At 49.8% G+C, this 23,460-nt stretch overlaps 1 protein-coding gene and 1 long non-coding RNA gene across 2 annotated transcripts in view; one reads left to right on the top strand and one right to left on the bottom strand.

The window, feature by feature from the left end:
• Nucleotides 1-17,435, bottom strand: part of LOC141727740 (uncharacterized) — a 572,619-nt gene extending 555,184 nt beyond the window's left edge. Inside the window, exon 1 of the long non-coding RNA XR_012578668.1 lies at nt 16,829-17,435. This is a non-coding gene — a long non-coding RNA (uncharacterized LOC141727740). The remainder of the gene's footprint in view (nt 1-16,828) is intronic.
• On the top strand, nt 3,972-4,904 carry LOC141727755 (olfactory receptor 14J1-like). Its single transcript, XM_074534039.1, has one exon. It carries the CDS (start codon nt 3,972-3,974, stop codon nt 4,902-4,904), a length of 933 nt encoding a protein of 310 aa, XP_074390140.1.
• Nucleotides 17,436-23,460: the final 6,025 nt, after the last annotated feature.

Genomic DNA, 23,460 nt, shown 5'->3' with positions numbered 1-23,460 from the left:
AAGAATTAGAACCCAACCCCAGTCAGATCTGGGGGTCTCACCCGATTAAATGATGTTTGGGTTACCCTTCCTGGCCTTACCCCAGAGGGTTGCCACCTATGAGGAAGGGGAAGCCAATGCCAAGAAATAACTGATGTCCATAGCACAAACCTTAGACAGACTAAGACATAAAGGGGCAATTCCTCAAACTACCACCCTGGATTTCAGAATCCATAATATTAATCCCAGGAATTGGGTGATGACTAAGTCATGGAGAGATCAGCCTCTACCTCCTCATTGGGAAGGTCTCTTCCAGGTACTGCTCATCACCGAATCGGCCGCGTGAACTGCAGCGTGGGGATGGACTCATGCCAACAGAGTCAAAGGCCCAGTAGAAGAGCCCAAAGAGTGGACTATAACATCCAGGCTGGGTGAAACAACATTGACTCTCAAGCAGACAACCAGAAAAACACCAAGATGCCCAAAAAGTAGAGTCAAGCTTCCACCAACCAGCTCGAGAGCTGTCTTCCTGTTTTAACGGGTGAGAATTTCTGTGATTATGTGATTCTGTGAATTACCAGCATCTGTTGAGGAGAAGTACACAAGGGACTGTAAAAGGTAATGGGACAGCTTCTTTAAGAAAATAAGACAAAGGAAGGATGGCAAGGCCAGGTTGGCCTCTTTGTTTGCTACCAAGAAGGCTCCATAGCCCTGCTGCGGGTAGCAACCCCGTAGGCATGGTAAGGTGGGGACAAAAGGCCATACCAGACCTCTGTCATTCCTCAGTTGTCTTTTAATTCAACAGGGACTGGTGGGCAGCCTCTGTACTCACCCCTGAGATACAGTGACTATGGGTAGCAGTCACATAGGCACACTAGATGGGACTCAAAGCCATACTGGACCTCTTGGATGCCCTTTTGTCCATTCCAAATAAGTGTGTCTAAGGAATTCCTGAAGGTTTTTTCTCCCATTCCCACTGTCCTTTCCCACATCAACAGATGCTGGTATGACTCATTCAAGAGAGAGATAAATTTTTTGACTTAATTGTTCAAGCAAAATGACTTATAAAAAAGAAAAGGGAGGCTTTTTATAGATGAGTAATTCTATGGTTGGCTCTCACAATTAAGGGGTGAATATTAAATATATGCTAAGGATAATTTTTTAGATGTATAGTTATCCTTCCCCTCCCCCTTGCATTGTTATCAAAGGATGGCCTCAGTAGTTGGGGCATTTGGGAGGGTTGGCTTGTTACTGTGGCAGCACCTGACCTCCAATCAAGGTGTAAGACAGTGATCTCCACCACTGGACAGAGAAGAAGGAGTCGATTGACAAGATTTTGGGAGGGGCTAGGGGTATAAAAGAGAGAACATCGATTTTGTAGATGAGCACACAGTGGCTGAATCCTTTGTTCCCAGTGCTGTATTCTTTTCTTTATTCAGTCTTCTGTTGTATTTTGATAAGGTCTTAATAAAGCATTTACATTTTTGAAAGTGAAAATCATTTCTCACACGGGGTTGGGGAATGTGGGCCAAGGTTGTCCATACTGGGTGAGCTCCAAGGTACAAGGTCACTGACCTGGCCAGTCCTCCTTAGGAGAGACCCTGGATCAATATCAATCACGGAATGCTGCAATCACCTCTTCTCTAAAGAGAACAGTTATAAAATACACTCTTTAAAATAGGAATACATATTTCTTAGAAGCTCATTGAAATATTTCTTCATAACTGCAAAAGGAAAACTTCCTGCTGAACTGACCTAGACCACGGGGAAATCAAGGCAGAGCCATGGTTTGTCAGGACTTGCTTGATCCTAATGAGCCCTGTGGTGCATTTGGAGCTGAGCCCTGGAACCTCAGGGCCTGAGAGGAGATTGCACAAACCTTTCCAGGAGTCAAAGTCAGTGGAAAATCCCAAAGTGTCTCAAGGCACCAATGGGTCTCACTGAGGTCCATCTCCACCACAGGCTCCTCATGGACTCCTGGGAGGAGAGAATTGGAGACCAGCATGGCACAAAAACTTCTAAGAGACACAGTGTAGAAAGGAAATTCCAAAGTACCTTTAAAACCTTGAGTAACTTAAAGTATTATTGAGCCCCACTGAGTGTCAGTACAAAGCTCTCAAGGGACTTGGTAAAGCAGACAAGTGGGGCCATAATTGCAGAAACATCTCAGAGAGTCTGGAGGAGAAAGGAAACACCAAGTACCTTAAAATAACTGAAGTACTCTGAACCATTAATGAGCCCCACTGAGTGTTGTTACTGACAAAGCCTCTCCAGGGACTAATTACAGATAATTGGAGGCCAGGATTGCAAAAACCTCTCAGTGACTCCAAGGCAAAAGCCAAACCTAAAGTCCTTTCAAAAACCTGCAGTCTCTGCAGGGAGAATTCAGGAGCCCCCAGGGCCATTCCTGAGCAAGGCTCCCCAGGGACTCCTTCCAGCAGATCCTTGAGGCCACTGGGATGTGGGCTAGGGGGGGATGCTGAGGGCAGGACAAGGGGCTGACAGTGCCCAGCCTGGCTGGGGCTGTGCCAGGAGGCCCCAGTGCCTCAGCACAAGGTGTCTCCTCACAGCCCTTGGTGGCACAGACCCTGCTGTGCCCCAGGGTACCAGGACTTGGCTTCTCTTTGTCCCCACCTGTCATCACTGCCTCCAGTTCTCTGCTCTGCCTGGGGCCTGGGGACACTTTATCAGTCGTGTCCCTCAGTGGGACCCATTAAAAGTCCAAGAAACTTTGGAGTTGGATTCTGACTTGGAGTTCTGGAGAGGTTTCTTCAGCTCCCTCTCAGGGACTGATGTTCAGGACCTGAGCACAAAGCCCCACAGGCTCATTAAAGTCCTTGTGCTGTGTCTGTGCTGCTGAGCTGGGCTGGGCTCCTGGCACAGAGGCAGCTCCTGGTAACCAAGAGGAGATTCAAAAGCACATTTCTCTTGATGAGCAGCTCTTCTGCCAGCCCAGCAGGGCTGGGGCACTGCCTGCAGCCAGCCCGGGCACAGCACAGAGGCACAGAGAGCTTCAATCAGTCAGGGCTGGGAAGGTGCTGAGAAGTGCCTGGGGCAGAATCACTTCCAGCCCTTGGCACAGGAACCTCTGGCTGCAGGACAATGCAGCTGCAGCTCCTGGAGCCATCTCCTAAAGCTGGAACATCGCAATGCCTACAGACCCTGTGAGTACATTCTCTGATTGTCTCTTGTGCAGAGCAGCCAGGGGTGCCCAGGGCTGTCGTGCAGAGCAGGGTCCTGCAGCCCAGGGCGCTGTGCTGGGGCAGGGACTCTGCTGCCTGCCAGGGACAGCTCTCAGCCAGCCCTGGCAGCTGCTCCCAGCACTGGGGGACAGGATCTGGGTGGGAGGAGACAGCTGGTAAGGCTTGGAAGTGTTCTCCTTGTGTGGGGAGGATGCTGCATTGTTCAGGACTGCTCCAAGCATGGCATTTAACTGCATGACATTTCCAAGCAGATTATACAGGGAGCAGAGAAAGGCAGGGGTTGCATAATAGGGAAAACCTGCTTTTTGAATCTACTGATCTGGGTTGCCTGAGTGGGAAACTGCCCACAGATATTAATCTCTCTGTTAAGGCTGAGAAATATAAACAAAAATATTCTCTTAGATCTCAATAAACTGGGCTGTTACAGAGATCAGCAGAGGCCCCCTCACGGGCAGCATCAGTGTTCCTTTTCCAGCATCCTCAGGGTTGATCTTATGTTGCCATTGGAGCCTGCAGAGCCAGAGCTGCCCCTGTGCAGTGCCTGAGCTGGGAGGGGTCTGCAGGGCAGAGCTGAGCCCCCAGGGCTGGGCTGGGCTCTGGCAGCACTGGCAGGGCCCAGCCCTAGGAACAGGGAGCAGCTGCTGGCAGGGACAGCTCCAGGCAGCAGAGCCCTGGGCAGGCAGAAGGGGGAAAGTGACACCAGGCTGTGCTGGGATATTTAAAGTCCTCTCCAAGCCCAAATATTTAATGGTTACTTTTCTTACAGATCCCCATGCCCAGACACTGCAAATGTCCAACAGCACCTCCATCAGGCACTTCCTCCTGCTGGCATTGGCAGACACGCGGCAGCTGCAGCTCCTGCACTTCTGCCTCTTGCTGGGCATCTCCCTGGCTGCCCTCCTGGCCAACGGCCTCATCATCAGCGCCGTAGCCTGCGGCCACCACCTGCACACGCCCATGTTCTTCTTCCTGCTCAACCTGGCCCTCAGCGACCTGGGCTCCATCTGCACCACTGTCCCCAAAGCCATGCACAATTCCCTCTGGGACACCAGGGACATCTCCTACTCAGGATGTGCTGCACAGCTCTTTTTCTTTCTGTTCTTCATTGGAACAGAATATTTCCTCCTGACCATGATGTCCTACGACCGCTACGTGTCCATCTGCAAACCCCTGCACTACGGGACCCTCCTGGGCAGCAGAGCTTGTGCCCACATGGCAGCAGCTGCCTGGGCCAGTGCCTTTCTCAATGCTCTCGTCCACACAGCCAATACATTTTCCCTGCCCCTGTGCAAAGGCAATGCCCTGGGCCAGTTCTTCTGCGAAATCCCACAGATCCTCAAGCTCTCCTGCTCACACTCCAGCTTCAAAGAACTTGTACTTATTGCATTGTCCATATGTTCTGCATTTGGTTGTTTTGTGTTCATTGTTTTTTCCTATGTGCAGATCTTCAGGGCTGTGCTGAGGATCCCCTCTGAGCAGGGACGGCACAAAGCCTTTTCCACCTGCCTCCCTCACCTGGCTGTGGTCTCCCTGTTCATGAGCACTGCAGCGTTTGCCCACCTGAAGCCTCCCTCCATGTCCTCGCCATCCCTGGATCTGGCCCTGTCAGTTCTGTACTCGGTGGTGCCTCCAGCCCTGAACCCCCTCATCTACAGCCTGAGGAACCAGGAGCTCAAGGCTGCAGTGTGGACACTGATGACTGGATGCTTTAAGAAACATTAAAATACTTGCCTGATCCTGCCAATTACATAGAATAAAAGTAATCTTTGATCAATTTTCTTTCGTTGTAGTTTCTTTTTCTTTGTTTTACTTACTATATCTTTTCAATAGAAAAAAGTTCATTGTTTGGGCCATTTCTCATTTATCTTCTCTCCACTTTCCCTGTGGCCACAGACTGTGCCAATGATGGGCTGCACTCTTGGTTGCTTTAAATGAACTAAAGGATCCCCCAGGAAAGTTTTCTGCAGAGATGCCCTTTTGTTCCCTGCTCTGGAGCTGCAGCAGCAATGTCTGTGTCCAGAGCTGGGGCAGATCAGTGCTGGCCCAGCAGCCGTGCCCAGCAGCAGCAGCACATGGTGTTGCCAGTGCTGCTGCCGTGGCCCTGCCCCGCTGCCCTGGTGGCCCTGGTGTTGCTGCAGGGCCTGAGTGCTCTCGGGGCCGGGCACAGCCCTGGGGGTGGCAGTGCCGGGGCTGCAGCAGGGACAGGCCATGGGCACTGCTGGGGCAGCGCTGACGCCTCAGGCCAGGCCTGGGGGCTCCAGACTCCTTGCCCAGGCTCTCTCACGAACACACCCAGGCCAATGCTCAGCACAGAAAAGTCCCGTGAGCAGCCCCAGGCTGGCCGTGGGCAGGCTGGGGGCAAACAGCATGGCTGGGGCTCTGCAAGGGCCCTGGGGCAGACAGGAAGGAGCAGCAGAGCAGGGGCTGATCCATCCCCATTGCGCTGCACAGCCCAGGGCAGCGTCCCAGAGCGTCCTCATGGAGCTGCCAACAACATCCCCCCTCTGCAGCCCTGGCCTCTCCCCCAGCTCACACAGGTGCCCCATCCTTGCAGGCACAGACACAGCAGCACTGGCTCAGCAGCCCCTGTTTGCATTGCACAGAGCAGGGGGAGCACCCCCATGCTGTTGGTGTGGGGACATGAAGCTGAGGGAGCACAAATGCCATCAGCCCCTGGGGCCAGCAAGGGCTGGGGGACACCAGGGAAACCACTCAGCTTTGTCCTGGCCTCTGCAGACAGCCAGAAAGTTTGTTCCCATCAGCTGGGAGTTTCCTGTGCCACTGCAGACGCTGTTGCTCAGAGCCAGGGCAGCCTGGCAGCCACCCCCAAACTGCCCTATGAATTTCCTTGGCTTCACCTTTGCTTTCTTTCCTCTTCCTGAAACAAATTTCTTCCCATTGCCCACCCCTCTCCCCTCAACTGCAAACAGCCCATCCCTGTTTGCCCTTTCCTCTCTGGCCCCACTCCCCATTGCAGTTCCTGATTTGCCACCATAGGAACGTCCCTTGGGGAGCAGGATCATCCTACAAGTGCTGCAGGAATTGTCTGCAGGTTCCTGCAGTGCCTGGTGCCGCTCCCTTGCAAGAGGCACCCCAGGCCAGGGGGGCACATCTGGGCTGCTGTGTCTGGCTCTGGAGCTCCCTGTTCTGAGCAGTGAGGAGGAGCTGCAGAGGCTCTGCAGGACTGACAGGATGGGCTTTGGGGCTGGCAGGAGAAGCTGAGGGACCTGGGCTGCTGGAGCTCCTGAAGAGGAGGCCCAGGGCTCCTCCTGCAACTGCTCCAAGGGTGGTTCCAGAGAATCCCAGAATCAGCAAGGTTGGAAAAGACCTTGGAGATCATCAAGTCCAACCTGTGCCCTGACACTGCTTTGTCTCCCCTGAGCCTCCTCTTCTCCAGGATAAACAACCCCAGCTCCCTCAGCTGCTCCTCAAAGCTCTTGTGTTCCAGACCCCTCCCCAGCCTTGTTGCCCTTCTCTGGACACGCTCCAGCCCCTCCATGGCCTTCCTAAACTGGGGGCCCAGAACTGGACACAGCACTCTAGGTGCTGCCCAACCAGTGCCGAGCACAGGGGAAGAATCCCTGCCCTGCTCCTGCTGGCCACACCATTCCTGAGCCAGGCCAGGAGCCATTGGCCTTCTTGCCCGCCTGGGCACACTGCTGCTTCATGTCCAGCCTTCTGTCCATCAGTCCCTGCAGGTCCCTTTCTGCCTGGCTGCTCTCCAGCCACTCTGTCCCCAGCCTGTAGCACTGCAGGGGTTGTTGTGGCCAAAGTGCAGATCCCAGCACTTGGACTTGTTCAACCGCACCTTGTTGGATCTGAGCCCTGGATCCAGCCTGTCCAGGGCCCTGTGCAGAGCCCTCCTACCCTCCAGCAGATCCACACACACCCACCTTGGTGTCATCTGCAGATTTGCTGATGCTGGACTCAGTCCCCTCATGCACATCATCAGTGCAGATACTGAAATCCACGCTGGCTGGCTCTGATCCCTGGGCCATCCTGTGGGCACCCTGTGATGGCACTCAAGGTGATCTGTTCCATAACCTTGCCGGGCACCCAGGTCAGGCTGACAGGCCTGGAGTTCCCCAGCTCCTCCTTCCAGCCCTTCTTGGGGATGGGCTCACATTGGCACCTCCAGTCCTCTGGGACCTCCCTGCTGAGCCAGCACAGATGGTGAATGATGGAGAGCAGCTTGGGGAGCTCATCCACAGCTCCCTCATCCCCCTAGCATGGATCCCATCCAATCCCATGCACCTGTGAGAATCTGAGAGGCTCAGCAGGTCCCGAGCTGCTTCCTCCTGACATACAGGGGCTGTTCTGTTCCCTGTGCCCATTTACCAGCTCAGGAGAACACTTGTCCCAGGGACAACCTGTCTTATTCTTGAAAAATGAGGCAAAGAAGGGGTTAGGTGCTTCAGCATTTCCCTCATATTTGGTAACCACATCTCCCCCAATAATGAATGCAGATTGTCCTTGTGCCTCATTTTGCCATTAATATATTTACAGAAACATTTTTCTCATCCCTCACAGAAGTGGCCTGGTTAAGCCTTAAGCTTTCACCTCTCTAATTTTCTTTCTGTATGACGTAACAACATCCTTAAACATTTCCTGAGTTACCTGCCTCTCTATCCGAAGGTGATGCACCTTATTTTTTCCCCAAGTTCCTGCAAAAGGCTCATCACATACAGAACGTCACCTGTTGGCTAAAGTACACCTCAGTGGAGGAAAATACAAGAGTCTATAAATGAAAAGAGGGAAAGCAAGCTAGGAAAGTTAAAGAAGAAGAAGAGGCTGGGAAGGCTAACAAAAACTGGGATCCCCTTGACCACCTACCTCCTCCTACCCTTGCAGTACCTCAAATCCTTCCTCCAATTCCTCTTTCTGTGGACCCAGTTCCTCCTCCTCTCCCAGCTGTCATTCCTTTACCACCTCCTAACCCAGTTACACCTCCACCACCTTCCCCTCCACCCTCTCCTTACTCTCTTTACCCTTCACTACCGTCCCCTTACCTCTGCCATCTCATGCACCCCTTATTCACCAGCAAGTTCCTGCTCAGCCTCCCCCACCACAAACGAGAAGCCAAACAACATCTCAGAATCTCATGCCCAAGAGTGAAGTTACCCAGTCAGCCTCCACAGCTGATGTTGTAACACCTGGTCCAAAGTGGCAAAAGTGAAAAATTGTTCCTCCCCCTCAGAGAAGTTCTCATGGGCGGGGTGGCCAGGGAGATCGGATTTGCAAACGCTCCCTTGACTGCGTCCAAAGTTGGAAACTTTAAGAAAGAATTGCGAAATTTAGTGGAAGACCCAGTAGGAATCGCAAATCAAATTGATCCATCTTTAGCCCTAATATTTATACATGGGGAGAACTGAACTCCATCTTTAACATCCTATTTTCCCCAGGAGAGACTCGATTAATACGAACTGAAGGAATGAAAATTTGGGAGAGAGAAAACCAACCTGGGCCCCCAGGTGACCAAAAAATGCCTTCAGTGGAGCCTGACTGGGACCCTTATCAAGAAGAGGGGAGAAGGAACATGAGAGGTTACAGGTCCCTGATGACCAGAGGGATAAAAGAATCAGTCCCTAGAGGGAGTAATACCAGGTTAGCGTTGGACGGCACCCAGGAAAAAGACAAGACTCCAGCCCCATGGCTTAATAGGCTAAAGCAAAACTTCCAGATTTACTCTGATGTTGACCCAGACAGCCCAGAAGACCAATCTGGGGTTCCCTGCAGTCGGGCATGACCCCAAGAATCCTTTTTTCCCAGCCTGATGTTTCCAAGGAGTCTGAATTCTTTGGCTCTGGTTTCCAAGGTTGTTTATTGTTTCTTATCTATAACATTTTTTCTCTGGCCTGCTGAGATCTTTTCAGCAGGTCAGACAGAGGCACACTCTCCATCCCAGGGCTGGTGTCTACGATTTATCCTATGAACTATGTGTACTTTATTTATCATTATTTTCCAATACCTAAAGACACACAGCAGGGTGTCGCAGTCGAGGCGGTCACGACATAAAGCAGAGACCACAAGTAGTCTCAGTTGGTAACACTTGGCAACAGTTTATTAATGAAAATGGCTGATCTTTTATACACTTTCCAGTTGTTTACCCTTCTTCTACCTTAGCTATTGGCCACAATAATTCAATATCATGCCATTGGTGAAAAGTTACTCTGACTCCACCTAACTTTCTAAAATCGCTTCGTCCAGCTGCAGAATGCTCTTATCTTCTTTCTCTCGATCTCCTTGGTTACGGCCTTGGAGAAAGCTCCTTATCAGCTTCTTCTTCTTCTTACTTCTTGCTCCTTTAGCTAACAGGCCTGCTGCTAGCCCCTTCCACAATTCCCCCTTTTTTGTTTTTGAACTGTAAATACAGCTGCTATGGATTTTTGCAGGGCCCTTTGCAAAAACCCAAGCAGAGAGGGGACACACAAAATCACAATCACAACCATCAACAAAATTCCCACTCTTAATACAATTGTTCCTGTCCTTCATCCATCTTCAAGTACCGATATATGGTCTTAGCCAGTGTCATCCGCATGCTCTGCTTCAGCTGCAGAACCATCGATCCTGTCCTTTCCCACACGCTCTAGGTAAGGTTTGACACAGCGAGCAGGAACCCATCGAGGACCATTATCTGTCAAAACACAAGCATAACCCCTTCCCCAGGTTATCAGTTCCACTGGACCAGACCATATACCAGTAATCAAATCCTTGACCCATACCTTGACATTTCTATGGAAATTTGGTTGCTTAGAATTCAAAGAAGAAAAATGGCAAAAGATTGGAGATAACTGTGAATCAGGTAGGGGACGCAAGAAGTTTAACACATAAACAGCTTTATCTAATCTCACTTGAGGTGGTTCCTGTTGCATTCCCCCTTTTTGTTTTTGAACCTGACGTTTAAGAAGTCCGTGAGCTCTTTCAATAATTGCTTGGCCCGTGGGGACATGTGAAATACCTGTTGAATGCTCAATGCCCCAAGCACGAAAGAATGCTTGCATTTTGTGCGAAGCATATGCTGGGCCGTTATCTGTTTTTACTTGACACGGAACACCTAGAATAGAAAAGGCATGATAAAAATGACGAATAGCATCTCGAGTTTTTTCTCCTGTGAATGCTGAAGCAACCATTGCATGAGAAAAGGTATCAACTGTAACATGAATATACTTAAAGCGACCAAATTCTGGCATTTTTGTAACATCAGTTTGCCATTCTTCTAACGCAGAAAGACCTCTAGGGTTGGTACCATAATACTGAGTAACATGAGTCATATGACAGTCGGGACAAGAGGAAAGAATAGACTTTGCTTCAGCAGTAGACAATTTGAATTGCTGCTGTAAAGCTTGAGCACTCTGATGAAAAAATTGATGGGATAAAATTGCCTGCTGCAACACATTGGGTACAGTTTTGATTGCAGCAGCAGCTACTAAAGAATCTACATAGGCATTGCCTTCAGCAAAAAATCCTGGTAATGATGTATGGCTGCGAATGTGCATAATAAAGTAAGAATGTTTTCGAGCACCAATAACTGTCCACAACTTCACTAATATGGTAAACAATGGTTTCTCTTGAATATTATACAACACTGCTTGATCTAAATGTTTAACCAAATTGGCAACATAAACTGAATCAGTAACTATGTTTACAGAACCAGGAAACAAAGTAAAAGCCAAAAGAACAGCAGAAAGTTCAACCAGTTGAGGAGATCCCTGCTGAATCACTGTCTGATATTCCCAGTGATCATCCTTTCTCCAAGCCACAGCTGCTTTTCCGGTTTTCCCGGACCCATCTGTAAAAACTGTTATACCTTCCACTGGAACAGGAGAACAAATTTGCTTGCCTTCAAAAGGGATCTCTTTAGTCAGTGTTAGAACAGGATGAGAGGGCAAATGATACGAGATTTGGCCTGTAAAACAAGATAAGGCAGATTGCAATTCATGATTATTTTGAAAGCACCATTCGAAATACCACTGTTGTACAGGTATCACAATGGTCACAGGGTCCTGTCCCAAAATCTCATGACAACGCCTGCGACCCTTGATGATAATATCTGCAAAAAGCTCATAAAGTCCTGGAGCTGTTTTCCGAGATCTGAAAGATAAAAATATCCATTCCAGAATATGCAACTGATCTTCCCAATTATCATTCCATTGACACAGTATTCCACATGGTATTTCATGGTCCTTCAAAATAAACAATTGAACATCAACAGAGGGATCTATCCTGTTAACAAATTTGTGTGCTAGGGCTAATTCAACTTCTTCTAGGGTCTTTTTTGCTGCTGAGGTCAATTGCCTCTCATCAGTGGAGGAAGTGATGCCTGAAAGCAAATCAAACAATGGCTGCATCTGATGATTAGTTATGCCTAAATATGATCGAATCCAACCTATTAAACCAACCAATTTCTGTACATCAGTAGCAGTTTTAACATCAATGTCTAACTTTACAGGTTGAGGCATAACTTGAGTGTTGGTCAGCAACATACCTAGGTATTTCCAAGGCATGTGTTCCTGCACTTTCTCTGGAGCAATGATCAAACCAAAGGCTTTCAAATTTTTCACAGCACATTGTCTAAGAGCTGACAACTGTTGCTTGTTGTCAGATGCCAACAAGATATCATCCATGTAATGATAGCAGTAGCAGTTTTTAAATTGCTCCCGCACTTTTGACAAGGCCTGTGCCACAAACCATTGACAAATAGTTGGCGAATTTTTCATGCCTTGTGGGAGTACCTTCCATTGATATCTTTTATCAGGTTCCGCATGATTTATAGAAGGCACCGTAAAAGCGAATTTTTCTTTGTCCTGCTCAGCCAATGGAATAGTGAAGAAACAATCTTTTAGATCAATGACAACTATTTGCCATTCCTGTGGAATCATCGTGGGTGTAGGAAGGCCTGGTTGCAAAGCTCCCATTGTTGCCATTACAGCATTTATCTGCCGTAAATCATGTAAAAGTCTCCATTTTCCCGATTTCTTTTTTATTACAAAAACAGGGGTGTTCCAGGGACTGAATGATTCCTCAATGTGTCCTGCTTGCAATTGTTCTGTAACTAATTCTTGCAGGGCAGTAAGCTTTTCTGTAGTCAGGGGCCACTGGCGAACCCGGACAGGCTTATCTGTCAACCATGTCAGGGGTACAACTGGACGTTCATTGCCCTGCAACACAGTGGCCCCCATTAAAAATCTGTAGTAATTTTGACACCCCATTGAGATAAACAATCTCGTCCCCACAAACTTTGAGGAGCATCGGCAACATAGGGTCTGATGTTAGCTTGTTGGCCATCAGGATGTTTTACATTAATTACAATGGCTGACAGGCCACCTGTTGTAGCACCACCCAATCCCAGGAGTCCAAAACTTGCACGAGTAAGAGGCCAGGATTGAGGCCAGCAAAGTCGTGAGAGTATTGTGACATCTGCTCCAGTGTCAATCAAACCTGTTACTGATATAGTTCCTGGATAACATCCACTGGCGGTGAGAGTGCATGTCTTTTCTGGACGGCTCTCTGTTACTTTCTCAGTCCAAAACACTTGAGGTTCTCCTGTCGATCCAAAGCTTCCTGTGCCGCGACTTCGGTCCACTGTATTTGGAACAGAACTCACAAAAGGTACAAGTTGAGCAATACAAGTTCCTTTCTGAATAGTAACAGGAGGGTCATCAATGGATACCATAGCATGAATCTGCCCTAAATAATCAGCATCAATAAGCCCTAGATGCACATGAATACCTCTAAGTGTAGTACTTGATCTCCCTATCAAAAACGCACTCAATCCCCGTCCTATCGGACCATAGGCATCAAGAGGCACTTTACATATTTCTTTTGTTAAAATGGTTACTGTGTCAGCGGTGGGTATATCAATCCCTGCGGACCCGCTTGTTGCCCCTGAGAATTGTTCGCAAATGGGTAGCTTTGCAGGGCTGGGAAGACCCGCACTTGCTGTTGTGGTTGTTGGGGTATTTGTTTCCCCACGCGCCCCTTCGCGCTCCTCTTTGGGTTTCCCGGCAATAGCTGACCATTTGCATGATATTTGCTCCTGCATTGCTTAGCATAGTGCCCAGATTTAGCACAACGGTTGCATACAACATCACTGCTTGCACTTGGCCTAAATGTTGTTTTCCGGACAGTACACTGTGACTTTACGTGCCCTTGTTGTCCACAATTATAACACTTCGCTGAAGGTCTTAACACTGCAGCAAGAGCTGCCATTTTATGTTCAACTGAACCAACTTTTGAGCAAGCAGTAACCATTTCAGACAAGGTGGGTTCCCCAGGCAAAGTGTCAATAATCTTTCTGCAGTCTGGGTTTGCATTTTCTTTAGCCAATTGTACACACAATTTCTCTCGCAAAGTTTCATCATCTACCTGTTTCTCAATGGCGGCAGCAAGTTTTTCTGCAAACTGCAAAAATGGTTCTCTCGTCCCTTGTTGTATAGTAACATATTTCTGCTTTGGAGCTGCCATTTCCATTGTTTTAGTTAAGGCAGTCATGCCAATTTGCTGAGCTTGTGCCAAAATCGAAGGATCCCACCTTGCCTGTAAATCTGGATTAGCAAAAGGCCCAGAGCCCAGTAGGGCATCAACACCCACAGCATGACGAGGGTCATGTTGAGGCAACTGCATATTTGTTAAAGCCGTGCGCTCAGCCACTCGCCTCCAAGTTTCTTGAAATACACCATATTGTACTGGCTGGAATAGAATTGTAGCAAGATGAGTGATATCATAAGGTGCAAGCAAATCTGCATTAATCACACGTATTAACTGCATTACCTCTGAGGAATTAATACCATACTGAGCTACTTTTGATTGGAGGTCTTGCACAACCCTCCAGGCGAAGATGTGATGACTGTCATTCTGTCCTGCTCCAGGAGCTGCTTTGAAAACTGGAAAAGCCATAGGGTTATCACAAGCAACATTTGCATTGGCACTGTTCTCCTGAGGTACTCTTGGAGCACCTAACCTTTCTATGATGTCCCAATTCTTTTCTTCAACTGCTTTCCTCCTAACAAATTCCCAAAACTCCTGAGGATGTCGAGGAAGCACAGTGACTTGGCATGGAGGCAAAGTCCATGGGGCAGTAAGGCTAGAGCTCTTAGAAGATGAAGGGACCAGAGCTCCTTGCCCCAACACAGGTGTTACTGCAGGAGACTCATCACTTGACTCGCTGTTGCTGTCACTGTCAGGTAAAGGAGGATACATCCTTGCAGGTTGTCCAAGCATCTCAGAGGGAAGCGGGGGGGCGGACGGCTGGACCAGAGAGGAGGGAAGCGGGGGGGCAGATGGCTGGGTTTTTCTCTCTGCTAAAGACATTTCAGCTAACTGGCGTAGCGGTGTAGTATATACAGGCACCATCGCGAGCTGCTGCGCAGGTGTGAGATAAGGAGGCTTAGGGGTCTGATAAGAAGAGGCTAGGGCAGGTTGCCCAGAAGTTTTGGCAGCTTTCCCAGAAGCCTTGGCAGCTTTCCCAGAAGCTTTGGCAGCGTGCCAGGTAACTCCCATGGCGCCCGAACTTTCTTCACCAAGTTCCCCATCAGAGCCCCCTTCTACCTCAGAGGCCCCCTCTGCCTCAGCCCCCCCGTCAGGTTCTGTTATCAGCCCCGACTCTTCGTCCGCATCTTGCTCCGCTTCTCTCTCTACTTTCCATTCTTTTAAAGCCTCAAAGAGCGAGTTCCAGGTTACTGCTAAATCAACAGCTGTTTTATCTCCCGCTCGAATAACTTGCCAAAGTCTGTCCCCGACTTTCTTCCATGCCTTAACACTAAATGCTGTGTCGGGATCAGTGCCAAAATTCTGTGATTTAGCCCACAGCAATATATTACGAAGCGCATAGTCTGACGTATTAATTCCCTTATTTCTTAACAAAACTTTCCATGTAGACAAAACACTTTCTTCCTCTTTAGATAAATTTTGTCCCATTATTACTAGTTGGTGGCTCACCTACTTCCAGGTGTCTTGATTGGAGGGAATCAGGTCCGGACCTCCCTGTGGCTTCCACCTGCCACTCTCAGCTGCACCAACGCCGCCTCCCCCACTACGTCCCAGTGGGTCACGGTTGCCAATTGCTAGGACCCCGTATGGGCTCCCACCGACTATGTTCTTATCACGTCGGGGTCACCAAAATGTCGCAGTCGAGGCGGTCACGACATAAAGCAGAGACCACAAGTAGTCTCAGTTGGTAACACTTGGCAACAGTTTATTAATGAAAATGGCTGATCTTTTATACACTTTCCAGTTGTTTACCCTTCTTCTACCTTAGCTATTGGCCACAATAATTCAATATCATGCCATTGGTGAAAAGTTACTCTGACTCCACCTAACTTTCTAAAATCGCTTCGTCCAGCTGCAGAATGCTCTTATCTTCTTTCTCTCGATCTCCTTGGTTACGGCCTTGGAGAAAGCTCCTTATCAGCTTCTTCTTCTTCTTACTTCTTGCTCCTTTAGCTAACAGGCCTGCTGCTAGCCCCTTCCACAGCAGGGGACTTTCAATCAAAACAAATGCACCTTTTATTGCATGCCCACAGCAAATGTAACAGAAGAATTAGAAAGGCGATAAAGGGCAGAGAGAGAGAGAAAGGAGGGTTGGGTTGGGGGAATAGCTACCAACAGGGAGATGAAATCCTCATGGTCTGGACAATAAATCCATCTGGTCACGTCGGGGAGAATCTCAAAGCCTTTGGTTAACTCAGGGCTCTTTTATAATCTACCGCCGGGAGGGAGCAGGACGGCACATGGAGGGCACAGTGGAGAATAAATCCATTGGGAACAGGCACAGACAGTCCAGGTCTGAACAGCACAAACCGGTGCCAGCAGTGAGCGGGGCCCGTTGTTTCAGGACTGGTTCCTATGGGAAACATCCCGCTTCCCATGGCAGACATCCCGCTCCAGTCAGGCCAGCACCCCTGGGTTAGAATTTGAAGGGTCTCAGTCTCAGTCCTAGGGGAGGGCTTCAATCTCCGTCCTTGACGGCGGCTGTGAGGCAGATGAGGGATCTTGGACCGTCTCTAACAGACTGACATCCCAAAACATAGTTGTAATTATGCATTTCCCTTTAAAAATATAAGTTTTGGAATTAGGAAAATTATAAATATTTTTCTTATTTATAATACTATTATGCTATATTTTTAATACAAAATTTTAATATTTATAGCTAAAAATCCACAGCTTTTTTGCAAGCAAAAAATTTATTGGTCATTGGTTCTAAGTAACACAATTCCCAACATTAATTCATTCAGAAGTGTGGCTATTGATTTTTCCTTCTTTATGCCAATCAGTCCTATTTTCAATCCTTTTGTTATCTTTTTTATCATTTTCAAAGACAGGATAAACGGGGCCACATTTGGGTCCGTGGAGACATTTCTGGGGCACATTTGGGGCAGTTTTGTGTCTGGAGAGGGAATTCAGAGAGAACTTGATGCTGTGGAGGACACTTGGGTGAGCCGAATGGGTACTTGGAGGGGCACTCAGGGATTCTGAGGGATAGTTCGGGGTCCGGGGCAGCACTTGGGGGTCCAGGGGGCCCCTTGGAAGTCAGGGAGGGGAATTTGGGGCCCTTCGGGGTCCGGGCTGGCCCTTGGGGGGCTCTGATCGGGCTTTCAGCGGTGTGGAGACTGATAGGAGTTGTAAGCGCAGGTCTAATGAAGTTTAACGGGGCCGCGGAGCATCATGGGAGTTTGAGGCGCAGCTGCCATGGCTCTCAGTGATGGCGCAGGGCATGACGGGAGATGAAATCCCGGCTGGAACAGCACTGACATGCGCCGCGGAGCATGATGGGAGCCGTAGTCCAGGTAGTGGCTCCAGCGCTTTGTTTGGGGGTCCGGGAAGGGTCCTGGTGGACACTTCTGCATCCGAACCGTTACTTGAGATCCTCGGGTAAACATAAACTGTTCGGGAGCACTTGCGGGGAGCTCCGGGAACTCAAACCGGGCTCCTTAGGGCGGGGGGCTCGACAGGAATTTTATACGCGGGACTGTTCTGAGAGGCTCCGGGGCCGCGGCGGAGGAGAGGAGATGAATTCCCAGAAGTGGCTGTACCGGGCATCTGTGGGGTCGGGAGCACTCAGGGTATCCGGGGACGCTTTTGGGGGCTCCCGAATGGGCGCTGAGCGGGCATTGAGGGATCCTGGAGGGTCTGGCGGACACTTAATGAACGGACAAAGCAGTGGAGGGTCCCGGGGTTCTGTGGAGCGCAGGGCATGACGGGCGTTGTAGTCCCGGCTCCAAAGAGGCTCAATGGGGCCGCGGGGCATGACGGGAGTTGCAGGCAAAAAAAGAAAAAAAAAAAGTAGGGCCAATATCAGACACCGCATCTGAGGTCCTAAACCAGGCGCTGATTGGCTTTGGGCGGTGATGGGCAGGAGTCTCGGCAAATGGGATGGCACTGGGGGCTGGCACACACCTGAGCAGTGTGTCTGTTTGCACTGGGGAAACTCAGCAGTTTGAGATTCCTGCAAAAGACCCAAAAAAGGGAAAACCCCTCTTAGGCTGGGTGCAGCCAGCTCTGCAAGCACAGCAGGGCCCAGGGCAGTGAGGACAGACAGGATGGGGCTGGGCAATGTGGAGCAAGGTTGTCCACACTGGGTCAGAGCTCCAGGCACAGCTTCTGTGAGCAGGCCAGAGCTGCTGAGGAGAGACCCTGGGTCAATATCAATCACAGAATGCTGCAATCACCTCTGCTCTAAAGAGAAATTTAACAAAAGACGACACCCTTTAAAATAGGAATGTATATTTTATTACTGCTCTTTGAAATCTTTCTCCATAACTGCACTAGGAAAACTTTAATGACCCTCTCAGGGCTTTGCTGTTGTTTACATCAAACTCAGTCCTTGACAGTGTCTTCACAAAACTTCTCAAGAACTCAAAGTTATATTTAGACTCCAAATTTTCTTGGAGTTTTAATGTCTCCCACTGAGGGACACGACTGCCTGCCTCTGCTTGCCCACACAAAGGCTCCTTCTGGGGGACATGCTGCACCACAGCCCTGCCCTGGTAGGGAAATTCCTTTCTGTTTGGGTCCTGTCTGTTTTCCCTATCTGCCCTCTGCATTAATTCTTTCTTTCTCTGGCTGTTCTCTGTTATGCCAAAATGATCCACCATCTCTGAAACCTCCCTTCAATCCCTCCCAGATCTCCTCTGCTGTCCTCAGTTTCCACTGTACTCAGCACAGAGCTCCTCTCATTTGCTATTTCAGAGGGTATAATTTACTCAGGCCTGAGCTGTAGTGAGGGATAACTCCCAACATCACATGGAAATGTAATCCTACCAGTGTGTTGTTTATATACAGTCACTAAATGTGAATTACAATTTACCCATTTCCATAAATCACACCCCAAGTTCCCAGATTCAGTCCTTGTTTTCTCTATCCCTGCACCCTTCAGCCAGATGGCTTCATCTTCCCTCCAACCATTCCTGCTGGGAAAGCAGCCCCTGAATGCCTTGTTCCTGTGCTGGAAGTTCACAGGAACAGTAAAAACTGAATTAATTAACCTTTTTGGTATCAGCCCCAGGCTTTGTGTGGGCAGGCAGAGGCAGGCAGGAGGCAGAGCTGTCAGCAAAGGAAGGGCCCAGACAGGTGGGGCAGCCGGGGGATGCCGACAGCCTGCAGGGACAGAGGCGCAGGGCAGGGACACCGTGGGACAGCCTGGGCTGCACAGGGCACAGGGATGGGCAGCAGCTGCAAGACAGCCCTGCCAGAGCCACCTTGGGCAGCACTTTGGCCATGGCTGCTGGCACTGGGCCCGAGGCAGGAGCAGGAGACAAGTGACCCTTGCAGGGCTGGGGCCTCATTGCCTCCTTGTCCCTGCTGAGCAGCCTGGCAGGGGCCGCCCCATGCTCCTGCCCTTGCCATTGCACATCCCCACATGCCAGTGCCCATCCCGGGAAGAGCCCTGAGCAAGGAGGGAGGGACAGGATCTGCCTGGCCAGGGGATGGGGCTCAGGCCTTGGCCCTTTGCATTCCTGAAACACATCCAGCTTTGCTCAGCACCAGAGACACCTTTGCCTTGTTTGTCTCCAGCTGTCATCACTGCCTCCAGTGTTCTGCACTAACTGGAACCTGGGGACTCTTTCCCAGTGGTGTCCCTCAGTGGGAGCCATTAAAACTTCAAGAAAATTTGGAGACTAAATTTAACTTTGTGATATTGACTCTCAAAGACTGAGTCTGATGTAAACAACATCAAAGCCCTGAGAGTGTCATTAAAGTTTTCCTAGTCCAGTTATGGAGAAAGATTTCAAAGAGCAGTAATAAAATATACATTCCTATTTTAAAGGGTGTCTTTTATTAAATTTCTCTTTAGAGCAGAGGTGATTGCAGCATTCTGTGATTGATATTGACCCAGGGTCTCTCCTCAGCAGCTCTGGCCTGCTCACAGAAGCTGTGCCTGGAGCTCTGACCCAGTGTGGACAACCTTGCTCCACATTGCCCAGCCCCATCCTGTCTGTCCTCACTGCCCTGGGCCCTGCTGTGCTTGCAGAGCTGGCTGCACTCAGCCTAAGAGGGGTTTTCCCTTTTTTGGGTCTTTTGCAGGAATCTCAAACTGCTGAGTTTCCCCAGTGCAAACAGACACACTGCTCAGGTGTGTGCCAGCCCCAGGTGCCACCAAAGGCACTGCAGAGCTGCCCTGGGCCAGCTGTGAGGGTGGATCATCAGCCCAAGCTGCAGTGCGCCCCTGCAAGGGGCTGTGGCCATGGGCACTGCACTGACCCCACTGCTGGGTTTGGCTGCCACGGCCACCGTGAGAAATTAAACTGTCCTTGGAAACACTGCGGAGGACTGGGACATACTGGGGACACTGGGAACGCTGTGGGAGACACTGGGACATACTGGGAGTGAACCTGGGGAGGACTGGGACACACTGGGGACAATGGGGCCATTGCGGGGAAGACTGGGGACACTGGGGTATCCTGTGGATGATATTGGGGGGGAACTGGGAGGGACTGGGCTGTACTGGGAGGGACAGGAGGGGCACTGGGGTTGTACTGGGTTCTACTTGGGATGAACTGGGCTGTACTGGGGTTGTGTTGGTCTGTACTGGGCATGAACTGGGCTCTACTGAGAGTGACTGAAGAAGTTGAATGGGCTGTTCCCGTCTCCACCGCATCCCATTTGCCGAGACTCCCGCCCATCACTGCCCAAAGCCAATCAGCGCCTGGTTTAGGACCTCGGAAGCGCTGCCTGATATTGGCACCCCTTTTTTTTGTTTTTTTTGCCTGCAACTCCCGTCATGCCCCGCGGCCCCTTTAAGCACTTTTGGAGCCGGGACTACAACGTCCGTCATGCCCTGCGCTCCACAGAACCCTGAGACCCGCCACTGCTTTGTCCATTAAGTGTCCGCCAGACCCTCCAGGATCCCTCAATGCCCCCTCAGCACCCATTCGGGAGCCCCCAAAAGCGTCCCCGGACCCCCTGAGTGCTCCCGACCCCACAGATGCCCGGTACAGCCACTTCTGGGAATTCATCTCCTCTTCCCTGCCGCGGCCCCAGAGCCCCTCAGAACAGTCCCGCGCGTAAGGTCCTGCCGAGCCCCCCGCCCTAAAGAGCCTGGTTAGAGCTCCCGGAGCTCCCCGCAAGTGCTCCCGAACAGTTTATGTTTACCCGAGGATCTCAAGTCACGGCTCGGACGCAGAAGTGTCCGCCAGGACCCTTCCCGGACCCCCAAACAAAGCGCTGGAGCCCCTTCCGGGCCGACGGCTCCCATCATGCTCCGCGGCGCATGTCACGCACTCTTCCAGCCGGGATTTCATCTCCCGTCATGCCCCGCGCTTTCACTGAGAGCCATGGCAGCTGCGCCTCGAACTCCCGTGATGCTCCGCGGCCCCGTTATACTCTGTTAGACCCGCGCCTACAACTCCCATCAATCTCCACGCCGCTGAAAGCCCCTTCAGAGCCCTCAAGGGGCCCCAAATTCCCTTCCCTGACCTCCAAGGGCCCCCGTGGACCCCCAAGTGCTGCCCCGGACCCCGAACTGTCCCTCAGAATCCCTGAGTGCCTCTCCAAGTGCCCACCCGGCTCCCCCAAGTGTCCTCCAGACCCTAAGTTCTACCTGAATTCCCTCCCCAGACCCAAAACGGCCACAAACGTGCCCCAGAAAGTTCTCCATGGACCCCGAAGTGGCTCCTTTTACCCTTTCTGTGAAAATGATAAAAAAAAAGATTAGAAAACGATTGAAAATAGGACTAATTACCATAAAGATAGAGAAATCAAAGCACACTGGTTAATGAATTGATGAAGGGAATTTTGTTAATTAGAACCAATGACCAATAAATTTTTTGCTTGCTAAAAAAGTAGATTTTTTAATATAAAAATTTAAATTTGGTAATACAATTATAGAATAATACTATTATAAACAAGAAAAAATTAGTTATCATTTATTAATTCATTGCATTTAATTTTATGGGAAAATACATACATTTTTTATGCTTTGGGATGTCATTTTGTAGGACACTGTCCAAAGATCCCTCATCTGCCTCAAGACCACAGTCAAGGACAGAGATTGAAGCCCCCCCAAGGACTGAGACTGAGACCCTTCAAATTCTAACCCAGGGGTGCTGGCCTGACTGGAGCGGGATGTCTGCCATGGGAAGAGGGATGTTTCCCATAGGAACCAGTCCTGAAACAACGGGCCCCGCTCACTGCTGGCACCGGTTTGTGCTGTTCAGACCTGGACTGTCTGTGCCTGTTCCCAATGGATTTATTCTCCACTGTGCCCTCCATGTGCCGTCCTGCTCCCTCCCGGCGGTAGATTATAAAAGAGCCCTGAGTTAACCAAAGGCTTTGAGATTCTCCCCGACGTGACCAGATGGATCTATTGGCCAGACCACGAGGATTTCATCTCCCTTGTGGCAGCTATTCCCCCAACCCAACCCTCCTTTCTCTCTCTCTCTGTCCTTTATCGCCTTTCTAATCCTTCTGTTACATTTGCTATGGGCATGCAATAAAAGGTGCATTTGTTTTGATTGAAAGTCCCCTGCTGTGTGTCTTTAGGTATTGGAAAATAATGATGAATAAAGTACACATAGTTCATAGGATAAAACGTAGACACCAGCCCCGGGATGGAGAGTGTGCCTCTGTCTGACCTGCTGAAAAGATCTCAGCAGGCCAGAGACAAAATGTTATAGATAAGAAACAATAAACAACCTTGGAAACCAGAGCCAAAGAATTCAGACTCCTTCTTGGAAACATCAGGCTGGGAAAAAAGGATTCTTGGGGTCATCCCCGACTGCAGGGAACCCAAGATTGGTCTTCTGGGCTATCTGGGTCAACATCAGAGTAAATCTGGAAGTTTTGCTTTAGCCTATTAAGCCATGGTGCTGGGGTGTTGTCTTTTTCCTGGGTGCCGTCCAACGCTAACCTGGTATTACTCCCTCTAGGGACTGATTCTTTTATCCCTCTGGTCATCAGGGACCTGTAACCTCTCATGTTCCTTCTCCCCTCTTCTTGATTAGGGTCCCAGTCAGGCTCCACTGAAGGCATTTTTTGGTCACCTGGGGGCCCAGGTTGGTTTTCTCTCTCCCAAATTTTCATTCCTTCAGTTCGTATTAATCGAGTCTCTTCCAGGGAAAATAGGATGTTAAAGATGGAGTTCAGTTCTCCCCATGTATAAATATTAGGGCTAAAGATGGATCAATTTGATTTGCGATTCCTACTGGGTCTTCCACTAAGTTTCACAGTTCTTTCTTAAAGTTTCCAACTTTGGACGCAGTCAAGGGAGTGTTTACAAATCCAATCTCCCTGGCCACCCCGCCCATGGGAACTTCTCTGACGGGGAACAATTTTTCACTTTTGCCACTTTGGACCAGGTGTTACAACATCAGCTGTGGAGACTGACTGGGCAACTGCACTCTTGGGCATGAGATTCTGAGATGTTGTTTGGGTTCTTGTTTGTGCTGGGGGAGGCAGAGCAGGAACTTGCTGGTGAATAAGGGGTGCATGAGATGGCAGAGGTAAGGGGACGGTAGTGAAGGGTAAAGAGAGTAAGGAGAGGGTGGAGGGAAAGGTGGTAGAGGTATACCTGGGTTAAGAGGTGGTAAAGGAATGACAGCTGGGAGAGGAGGAGGAATTAGGTCCACAGAAAGAGGCATTGGAGGAAGGATTTGAAGTACTGCAAGGGTAGGAGGGTGGTAAGCGGTCAAGGGACTCCCAGTTTTTGTTGGCCTTCCCAGCCTCTTCTTCTTTAACTTTCCTAGCTTGCTTTCCCTGTTTTAATTTATAGACTCTCGTATTTTCCTCCTCTGAGGTGTACTTTGGCCAACAGGTGATGTTCTGTATGTGATGGGCCTTTTGC

The sequence above is a fragment of the Zonotrichia albicollis genome, unplaced genomic scaffold, assembly GCF_047830755.1.
Source record: "Zonotrichia albicollis isolate bZonAlb1 unplaced genomic scaffold, bZonAlb1.hap1 Scaffold_254, whole genome shotgun sequence".
In the NCBI taxonomy this organism is placed as follows: domain Eukaryota; kingdom Metazoa; phylum Chordata; class Aves; order Passeriformes; family Passerellidae; genus Zonotrichia; species Zonotrichia albicollis.
Note: the sequence above shows the minus strand (reverse complement) of the source record. Positions and strands in the feature narration are given on the sequence as shown.